General features: G+C 36.5%; 1 protein-coding gene and 1 pseudogene across 1 annotated transcript; one reads left to right on the forward strand and one right to left on the reverse strand.

Annotated features, from left to right (window-relative positions):
- Positions 1-6,182, forward strand: LOC120137067 (anaphase-promoting complex subunit 4-like). The gene is made up of 18 exons (XM_039152928.1): positions 1-142; positions 259-370; positions 466-557; positions 762-845; positions 1,024-1,287; positions 1,861-2,003; positions 2,210-2,374; positions 2,407-2,554; positions 2,641-2,715; positions 3,276-3,455; positions 3,618-3,700; positions 3,781-3,870; positions 4,329-4,433; positions 4,634-4,772; positions 4,961-5,188; positions 5,356-5,508; positions 5,866-5,947; positions 6,043-6,182. The coding sequence occupies exons 1-18, from the start codon at positions 74-76 to the stop codon at positions 6,135-6,137; spliced, it is 2,307 nt and encodes a 768-aa protein (XP_039008859.1). The 5' UTR covers positions 1-73; the 3' UTR covers positions 6,138-6,182.
- A 924-nt stretch (positions 6,183-7,106) lies between these two features.
- Positions 7,107-10,387, reverse strand: LOC120137077 (annotated as a pseudogene).
- Positions 10,388-10,944: the final 557 nt, after the last annotated feature.

Consider the following 10,944-nt stretch of genomic DNA (forward strand, 5'->3'; position numbering starts at 1 on the left):
CTTCCTCGTAGCGATTTTAAGCCCACTGGAGAAAATTTAGTGGGAAAAGCTGTCTTAAGATTCATTTTAAGCGATGGAAACCGATGAAACGCCGCGCGTGCTTCCCTTTCAACTTCAATTCGACAAACCAGTTGCCTCTCAGGTTTATTTCCATCACTCTTTACTATTTCATTTTCGTCTCTTTTTCTTTAATTCGATCTTATCTAAATATCCATGATTACGCGTGTCCTTTTTCTTTTCCAATTTTTTGTTGATTAGATTAAATTTGCGGAATGGAATCCGGAGAAAGATTTACTGGCTATGGTTACTGAGGACTCCAAGATTTTGCTGCATCGCTTCAACTGGCAAAGACTCTGGACAATTTTTCCTGGTAATTCGTGGAAATTATTTTTTATAATCTGTTGGATTTGATTCAAGTGATTCCATTGTTTCAATAATTATATTTATTGATTTGTTGCTTTACAGGAAGGTGCATTACATCCTTATGTTGGCGTCCGGATGGTAAAGCAATAGCAGTCGGGCTCGAGGATGGCACAATTTCATTGCATGATGTTGAAGTGAGTTTGCCTTTTTATTATTTAGTTAAATTTTAGGCTCCCTTGCTTGTTTTGGTTTCTCCCTCTTCCTTGGGGATAATCATAATCATCGATTTTGTTCTTAATTCTGATCTATGTTTAGTATCTTCTTGAGGTTAGATTGTTGTTGCACATGATTATACAACAAAATTTGTTCATCTAACTGATATTTTGCATCTCTTGCAGAATGGAAAGTTGTTGAGAAGCTTAAAGTCTCATAATGTTGCTGTCGTGTCCCTTAATTGGGAGGAGGACGGACAAGCGATTAAAGTATGCCTTTGTCTTCTGGGTTGAAATATCTAAATCTATTTTAAAACTTTGACCTGTAAATATCTTGCACAAGATAAACTTTTCTTCAACATCTGTCAAGTTTGTTATCCTTCTTTGGGTTCATATAAATATTTGACATTTTAACTTCCTGATAAGTCACAAATTGCTTTTGTTATAGGATGATTCTGTTAACAGTTCATCATATGAGGACCGCACATCTTGTTTCTTCCCTCCTGCTCCAAGAGTTCCTCGGATGCCTGGATTGGCACCTGGAGATACCGGCTTCATGGATGATAGTGAAGATTCATTTCGTGAGCTTTCAAATTCCTCATACCAACGGTTTAACATTTTATGTAGCGGTGACAAAGATGGAAGCATATGCTTTAGTATATTTGGAATATTTCATATAGGGAAAATAGGAAGCTACTTTTCTATCTTGAAAGTTACTTTATGGATTGTATTGATTAACTGATTTACATTATTGACAGAAAGTTAATTTTATGGCTTTGATATATCAAATTAATACCCTTATGTTATTTTACTTATATTTTCATGGACATTGCAAAATCACTTATATTTCTCTCCTAAAATATTAGACATCCTGGATTGTTATTCATGGTTCAGAGATAGCCATATTATTTCATGCACAATCTATATTTTGATTATGATTTTGCACTTGAAATTATTTGCCAGAACATACACAATTTGTCTATTCCTATTTCCTTCGCAACTGAGCCAACTACATACAGACTTTCACATGCTTCAATTTCCAAGGTATGCACATCCGAGACTTCATTCCTTTTTTATTATTCTTTTATGCCTATAAACTAGACAAGCTTGTAAGGTAGTGCTTTTCTGGTTTAAAGGTCATGCAACTGGGTAATTCATGCTAACTTATATTAAAAGAATATTTCCCATACGAAAGTAAAATCTATTTAGTTTATTTCAGTGCTTAGTGCTTTGTTTACAGGTCAAGATGTAGTAGACTTATCTGGCGTTCCTATTTTTTTGTTAGGTTGCATTGTCAAAAGACCTTCGTCATCTGATAGTAATGTGTTCTGGAGAACTTAATCATGATGGGGTTGAATCAGCCGAGAGACAGCTGGGTATGCATGGTTTTCATTGCTTACTGCTCGATAGTTCCATCTTTTGGAAGAGGTAATTTTTCTGGAGAACCTAGAATACCTGCAGTTTGTTTGTATATTTTTAGGTATCACATTTTGCAGTGATATATTTATCTTCAGTTAAGCTATTTTCAATGGTATTTAGTAGTATTTGCTCACAGTTTTAACTGGTCTCGTATCTATAAACCATGAATATTCTTTATTCCTTGATCCTTTTCATGACCTGCTTTCTTATTGAAGGAAAAGTGAACTCCGTCAAATTGCCCAACAAGCTTCTAACATTGAGGATTTAATTGAAGTTATTCGCACATCATTATCAGTAATGTCTAAGCAGTGGAAAGATGCCATGCTCACTTTCCATGAGAAGTTTGATTCTCTATCTAGGTTAATAATGGACCATGGTAACTTTCTAATTGGAGCACTATAATTTTATTTTCCATTTTTTCTGCATATCCATTTGTTGATTTCTATCACATGCATATAGGGCTTGATTCATCACCCCAAGAGGAGTTTCTGAGCCTCCTAGGTGGTGCCCGGACTAGCCCGCCAGTTCATCAGTTTCTAGTTAACTCTCTGGGTGAATTGGTAACTATGCATTATCTAATCATTTCACTCCTTTTCCTAAGGAAATTAGTTTGCATAATTTATACAAGGGGTTTCTTACTAAATAGGGAGTTAAGCGTGTGTCAATGGTCATTTGTGGTGCTGGAAAAGAGCTGCAGCATGTTGTCCTTGATCATCTTCAGGTGCTTGGTTAAACTTTTCTGTGCGATTCACACAATATTTACTTTGCAGAAGAATCTTTTGCTTGCTGATTTAATATCATATCATGGAACATATTATTGTTATTAGGTGGATTTCATGGGGTGCATAAATGAAAGTCGACTTTCAACAAAGGCTGTGGCATTTGTAATTTGCATATGAATTCTTATTTCTAGCTCCCATTTTTGTTGCACAAGCTATTTGTTTATAGCCCTTCTGGTTAAATGCTTAATTCAGGGGTTTTGCTACCTACATTCCTAATCTAATGAATAATTGTGATTTTGTTGAATAACTATTAGCTTAGTGATTTCCTTTAGGGCAAGGATATGTTAAAATATATATATCGCTAAACATGATGGCTCCTTGTTGTACTCCTTTACTAAACCAGAGTGTAGCATTTTATTTTACCGCGTATATACTATGTTTCATTTTTACAAATGGAATCTCGATTTAGGTACTGCTTTTCATTTACTTGCTAATAAATGTTGTATTGTGAGTGCTTGTCCTGATGTGATCCAGCTGAAAATAAATATACATTTTCCAGCCTGCTGCAGAAATTATTTGCTTCAGGATGGGAGAACTTAGAGGTCTTTCTAGATGGCGCACTCGATTTCAGGGTATTGGCCTGGACGAGACTCTTATCAATAATGCAACAGAAAAATCTGGAATATTATTATCACAACTTGAGAGATTTATGAGGGTGCTTTCCTCTGTGGTACAGCAGGTGGTAAACCTTAATATTTGAAGTTCTTTTGGTCCTTCTTCCTTCATTCTTAATCCCCCCACATGTCTCACACTGAATGGAATGAAAATGGTCTATTTTCTTCCGTCTCCTAGAATTGTGTTTTTCTTCTGTTTGAGTTCTTATATCAGTCCATACTTTCAGTTTTCAAACTTCTTTAACTGGTTGCTGAAGTGCATAAAGCTACTTATGCAAGAGCCAAGTGATCAACTTCTACCTTATATCAGGTTTGTTTCTCCAATATCTTTCTATTTGCCTCTCTTGATTATCTTTAATTTTGTAGTCTCACATTTTTTTCTTTTGACAGCGAACTTGTTATATTCTTGAAGTTCTTATATGATCAAGATCCTGTCAGGCCCTTTCTGGAGCTGTCTGAAGCTGATATCGAAACTGAAATGTAAGTTATCCTGTCAACCGTCATTGGGTCTAATGGTGCATTTCAGTTTATGTTGCTTTAGTATGTCATCAAACAAGATTAATGCATATTGCTTTTTAATTAAGCATACACATAGTGTGTCACACAGCGTGACTATTCATATATCATACATCTATCTGTTCACGAATTATAGTGTCAGAACACATCTTTACCTACAGGGAAAAAAAGACTTTTTATCGGTTAAATTGTAATGATGCTGAATCTGCTGATTTAGGCTTTAACATGGAAATAAATAACTTCAATTTTGTACTCTTCAAGTTGCATACAGGGAATAATTCTCCTTCAATGAGTGTTAGTGTGAATTTAATTGTATCTATATGTGGCATGCATGAAAATGTACTATTTATCTGATAGATTTTTTTGTGTGCATCAGTGTCATTGTTTATCCTAAAAAGATTCTGCTGCTCTCTATCCTCCAGGGAAACAGTGCAAAGAGTTAGAGAATTGGTTCATTTTGGAGGATTTTCTGATTGTGAATATCTGAGGAGGACATTAGCTGAAGAATTTAAACAGATGGAGATTAGGTATCCTTTCCTTTTGCTTTCCACGGTCTCTGTCTTCAATTGCGAAATTATATTTTCAGAGATTTTATCATTGTTAAAGGCATGCATTAGTTTGTCCTTCCATCTTCATTAGTTTGTCCTTCCATCTTCATTCCATATGTATCGCCTTTCGGTTATACTTCAAACTGTAATTTGCATTATCAATGGTTGTGCAATTTCAGTTTCAAGGAGGCTTTCCTGATGCCTTTTACTACAATTTCGAGGAAGATGCTTTGCAAGGATGTGCTACCACTGTTCGCTCTTCCATATTCACCTGCATCTGTATCTTTCACGGTCCCTATGTCTGTAACCTACTACAAGGTAATTCCTGCCTGCCCTTTTGTCCTCTTAAAATCTCTAAATGTGGTCATACATTTATTTTTTTCTATATATGTTGCAAATTCTATACATTTCATATCGTTATCCCTAATATTGGTACAAGTCTGGTTTTCTTATCTTTTGGAATACTTATTCGTCCGAATTGTGATGTTTTCTCTTTTTCTCTGTAGGATGCCTCCGCTGCTATCTCGTCATATCAGACTCCTGAACATGGGTTTATTGATTATATTTCTTTCCAAATCCCTGGTGACTCTTCCTCAAATATCGCTAATTGTATAGGCATATCAAGAGGATTCATGCATAGTTTGAGCAATCGTATTGAGGAATCTGCATCTTTGGAAGCTATCTTACTGTCAGTTCCTGATGGTTATCACTGTGTAGATCTATCGTTATATAAGGTGAAAAATTACCTTTTTAGTTTATAACCTCTATGTCACTGAAATTTGTTTTTCCTGTTAAACTATCTTTTTCAGTGATTCAACCTTTGGGTTTGTTAGAACAAGTCTTTTGGGATGTTTTCTATCTCGCTTCCCCCCTTTTTTTTACTTAAAATTTCCAAATACAGGATGGTCAAATTGTTTTGCTATTGAACGAAACCACTGATGCTTCTGAAAGCTCTGGAGAATCTTGTATGATGATCGTCCAAGCTAATGAACTCCCATTTCTGTCCATTCCAAGATCCAGTTGTGTAAACACCTGGAACCTAGATCAGCTAAAGGTAAATTGTTTATTTTTGACAGATCGTACCACACTTTGTTGGGCCTGTAATTTGATTGTTTCTGCTGCTCGATATCACTACAAAATTGGTACATATTTTTACATGTGTGTGAACTCCGGTTAGTAGTTACCCCGACTATTCAAACGAATTTATTCAATTGCATTGCGAACTCTGATAGATTTGTAGCTTTTACATGTTTTGATAACCTCAGTCTTAACTCTATGAACTAAAAGACTACCTTACTTACCTTCTTCATTACCTCATATTCATCGCCGTCTCTTTCATCAATAACAGCCATCATTCTTGTCATTTATGTGAGAGCATATTGATTTTAGTTTAATCTATTTGCATTTATAGGACTCGGTTATGCACCTACAACCGGAGAATGAAAAGGTTCGGAATATCCCACACTCTGTAGTTGCTCCTCTGGCGGTTAGCGGTAAGTTTTCGAATTAACGCATCCTACCACCATCCTATATTATATTTATCCTGCTCATATCTTCTGGTCGTTTATATGCGGATTTACTGTAACAGCATCAAGAGGTGTAGCTTGTGTTTTTGCTGCAAGGAAGCGTGCCTTGGTCTACATAATGGATGAAGATGAAGATGATGTTTCAGATACTGAATGACTGATCCCTCCCTAACTGTTGTATTCTTTGTTAAACTATATTATGTTGATTTTCCCTCCAATCTAAAAGAAAATATATGATATTTTGGCAAGAACATCAAGTTATGTAATCCACATGTTGGATTTCAGGCTTCAACCCACAGGACAAGGAGAGTCATTATCTCCTCGTGTTTTTTCATGGAAAAAGCAGAGAGCGAGGAATGGAACAGAGAAACTAATAGATTCCTCATGCTGCAGGTACCATATTATCTGTGATATGATATCCGGCATATATAATATGCATTGCACCTACATGAATGCTTTATTTCTCTTGTAAGCCCCTGAAACTGACAATTCAATCATATTCACCCCCCTGAGCCATTATTATAACACAAAGAAAACGTTCTACGCTAAAATTAAAACACATTTCCAGTATGTTTATCCAATACTTTGTAATTTGGTTCATGAATTACTTTATGTCCATTTTAGTCCCTAAACTTCGTAGTGGTTCCCATTTCTTTAATCATTTTGACACACGGCACAATTCAGAATACCATATCATTTAAATGAATAAAAATTTAAGTTTAGAGATTAAATTGAAAAAATACTAAATTTAAGGACTACAAATTACTTTATCCTTAACTTTTGTAAGGGCAAATTGTAATGAACTTCTCTACATTATGTGTTTTCAGAGGATTTAGTTCCTTCATTATTATTTAATCTTTTGACTTTTTGGGCTAATTTTATCAAATAATTCGATTACACAGCGATGATGTGTTAGAAAATTGGTCTCATGATTGAAAATAAATGCTTCAATAATGGGACTAAATCCACGAAAATACATAGTACAAGGACTTTCTTCAGAATACGACCCTTTTTTATGTTACATCTCGACGGAATAGAAATACATCTATTACTACTTTTCACGTCTCCTTTGTTACGACACCACCTAGAAACACTAGCTACGGCAGAAGAATACTGTACCGAGAAATGTTGTCGCAGTGTTGTTATGAGGGCTCGTAACGCTGTAAATGAATCGAGCTTGACCGAATGAGTTTTTGTGCATTCTCAATCTGGTTAGATTAGTACCAGGCCCCGAGATGTACATGATTCTAACACCATATCCAAACAACTTGCCTATGGATCATCCAACTCAACGAGGTGTGCCCGCCTTTCGGCCATCTTTTGCCGAGTGAAGATTCCCCATCTAAGGGCTGCTTTGAGCTTCAGCCACCCCACCACAGCTTTCCCCGATGAACTCGAAGCTTCGTTGTTGAAACCGTAATTCGGACACGAGCTCGGCATGTGTGCCGATGCGTAAGGATAACCATCTTCAGACGGATTGAATGTAGCATGGCCATGGTTTCCCATGTTAAAGATACGTAGAAGATGCTGCGTCTCCTCGACTATCTCATTACTTCTCATTCCGATCTCCTCCTCTGACAAGAAATCATCGAGAGCCGGCGGCTTGTACGTTGGAATGTTAGGCCTGGTGACACCATGGAAACTAGGCATGGATGACTGAGATGGACCACGTGCTAGCTCATTAACATTTAACTGAGTCTGAGCATTGAGATGGACCATGGAAGCTTCATAATCTAAAGAGATAAACACAGTAAAAGAAATACACATTATCACTTTAATCAACGATGTTATCAATTTGGACATACCAAGTCATACCTCCGACATTTAGACCGGAATCCATTAGAGGATACTCCGAAGGGCCCAGAACTGACAGGCTCGGGGGAACCTGGTGCTGGTCTATTGAACTTGGATAACCTTGCGGATCCATCAAAACATTAGATTGTGAAGCACCTCCATTATCATCTTCGTTACTGTATTGTAGAGATTTACCATCATACTCTATAACATGCATCCAATTTTCATATGCCTTCTTTACCAAGCCATCCACATAAACCTGCAAAAACATAACCATTGGAAGCTCGGGTCAACTGAATTTCGATTGTCGACTTTTTATAACCGAATCGGGGATGGATCTGATTTGAGTTCGGGTTAATCAGGTGGAGTTGAAGTTCGACCTTCTGATTGTCCGAAAGTGAATCTGCTGCATAGTATTGTCCATTTGCAGTTAGGCCACTCAACTCATGGATATTGTTGAACACTATGCCAACACTCCTCACACTATCAGGGTAATAAACATAGAGTTTCCCACTTAGAACACAAGTCCTTGCATGCTCCAACAAAACATCCCACATCTTGTTAGACATTCCACTCCCAAGAATCTACAAGAAATGAAGAAATGTGTAAAAAAAACACATATACATGTCATTGAAAGAACAAAACATAATTCCGATTCAATCCTAATCCAAATAGTAGCATTTGACCCTTCTGGCTAGAGTACAATGACTAAATCTACAATTTACGAATAGTATAGGGACTACCGATAGAACCAAAATTCTTACATTTCTCAGTCTCTGTGAGTCCCTAGCCACAAGTCTTAGAAAATCTTCAACTGTGAAAATCCCAGCTTTGTTAAGCCTCTTGTGAAATGACCCATCTTTGCCAATCTTCTCCAATCTCCACACTTCATCATGTAGTGCTGGTGGATAATGTTTCTTGTACACTGAAAAAGGCAAATGATTTAGTGGCTCTCAAGTAACCAAAAAGTTAAGTCTATTATCACCATCAAATAACTTGAAAGAACATACATTCTCCTCGGTGGTCCTTGACTGTGAAGGCATCCGTTTTCGCTTCGCGAATACGGACACCATCGCAAGAATCCGAAGCAACCTTCAACCCGAGTCTGAATTTCCTACTCCTTATCCAGCTCGAGTTATCGGTGAACGTAAGCTCTCCCAATGTTGCCGTACCATCCTTCAGAATCACCTGTTAGAAATTTGTAATCGTAAAAATATAATTAGTACAAGATCAAATAGAATAAATCAAACACGAAAAACTCAAGAGTCCAACGTCATACCTGCAGATCACCGGTTAGTAGCGGCCTTTTCCCTTCACGCTCCTTCACGGCATGGCTGTCGAATTCTTCTTGAGTCCAGTTATCGTCGTCTTCGTTGTTGAAATCACCCTCGAGGACGACGACATCGAGTTTGGCAGAGGACTCTGGACCACGAGTGACAACATGACCGGTGTCTGCGTCAATCAAGACAACGTGGATAGCACCACCTTGTTCTCCTTCCACTTTCCCTCCTGTAAATAGAGGGAGGGACAACCTTGATTTAAATTGCAGCTGCAGATTTCTCCCATCATGGCCTTTTATCCGTTTAGGGGAAGAGACGACCTGCATCCTGGCGTTAGTGTTACAATAACAACGATGAAAAAAAATCCAAAGGTCAATTATAGTTTTAGTCCCTTCTGTATGTTTAAATTTAAAATTTAGTCATGATAAGTCACATTATTAAGTAAAAAAACAAGATTTTTAAGCAATGGTCAAAGAAAAGTTCATACTTAGCATTAAGCTTGGGAGGGCCTAGTTTTGCTAGAGCACGTTCCACTTCTTCACTGACCTGTGTGTCATATTGCAGAGACCAGAAGAGTGTTTATGAGATTATAATAACTTATGTTATTCGACTCAAATTCAAGTGTCAAACATCAATATTTCACGAAAAATAAAGAGTTCGAACAATATAAGTAACGATAATACCCTTAAAATGAGAGGAAGAACCAAGTAAAAGAGCTTCAAATAAAAAATAAAATTCACAATCTTACAACTCTACGAAGAATAGGCTCCAATGATGAACACAGTTTTTGCAGACTATCCACCTTTAAAGCTTCAACAATCACACTGCACACGCACACCAACATCAAAGCATTTACGTTAGCACGAGAAAAACAAACTTTTTCGGGTATAAAAAAATATACATCATGCAAGTATATCAGTAGTCGATATCTGAGTACCCAATAAAAAGAGTTTTATAAGTGACACTCATCGTCTTCCCCACACGAGTATGTATGGTTCTTTCAGCGAAGACTATGCAACTGCACCAACATCCATGCCACATTTCATCTTGTTGGCATAATATAGTTGGTGAAGTGATATGTATACACACACAGACATATACACAAACATGTATATATATATAATGTAGAGAGTAAAAGAAAGAGAGAAAGATACACCTAGCAAGAGCTGGACGTTTCCTATCAGGTCCTTCATCTCCAGAACTCGGGGAATCCAAACATCTCTTCTCTCTCGACGCCATACTTTTCGACCCTTCCACGTACCTCGTTTGCATTATTTCCAAACTCAACCTCTTTGGCTTCCGAGAAAAGCAAAAATAAAAAATAATCGAAACAACCCAAAACCCTGAAATCAAACCTCGTACGTTGAACTTTCAGTTTTAATCTCACTGTATATCTGTTTACTTCCTTTTGTTTCCTATAAGGAAGATGAAATGAAACAAAAGCAAAAGATTAAAGATATTTGAAAAGAAAGTTTGGGTTTTTCTGAAGAAAGAAGCTTCGTGGAAATGGGTGAGAATTTTCGTTCTTTGTATTGATTTGTTTGTGTGCTCGTGTTTAATCAATTCCTTGTCTTTTTTATAGTAAAGTTGATTCTTTTAGTTTGCCGCTGATAGATCCTGCTGGCCGAATACGGTCCAAAACATACGTTAAATTACATTAAATTATTATATATGTATATTAATTATTTTCAATCAAATATATGTTTTAACACGTAGAATTTGTACGAACTAAAAGAATTCAGTGATATTTAAAAGAATAATCATTATTTTTTGAGATTTAATTGGATATATCATCCGTAGATGTATTTAAATATTTATCATCAAATGATTAAATTTTTCGAATAATTATTATTATATACATGTATTCACTAGGAAAAAAACATGGAGGTA

This window comes from Hibiscus syriacus, unplaced genomic scaffold (assembly GCF_006381635.1).
Source record: "Hibiscus syriacus cultivar Baekdansim isolate YM2019G1 unplaced genomic scaffold, ASM638163v2 tig00001947_pilon, whole genome shotgun sequence".
NCBI lineage: Eukaryota > Viridiplantae > Streptophyta > Magnoliopsida > Malvales > Malvaceae > Hibiscus > Hibiscus syriacus.

Bases quoted from the DNA above. Each gene is read 5' to 3' on its own strand.
- LOC120137067 (XM_039152928.1), top strand. From the start codon at position 74: ATGGAAACCGATGAAACGCCGCGCGTGCTTCCCTTTCAACTTCAATTC. The intron at 2,375-2,406 runs CTTTCTAATTGG...AATTTTATTTTC, and splicing joins TTAATAATGGACCATGGTAA to CATTTTTTCTGCATATCCAT. The intron at 3,456-3,617 runs GTGGTAAACCTT...CCATACTTTCAG, and splicing joins TTTCCTCTGTGGTACAGCAG to TTTTCAAACTTCTTTAACTG.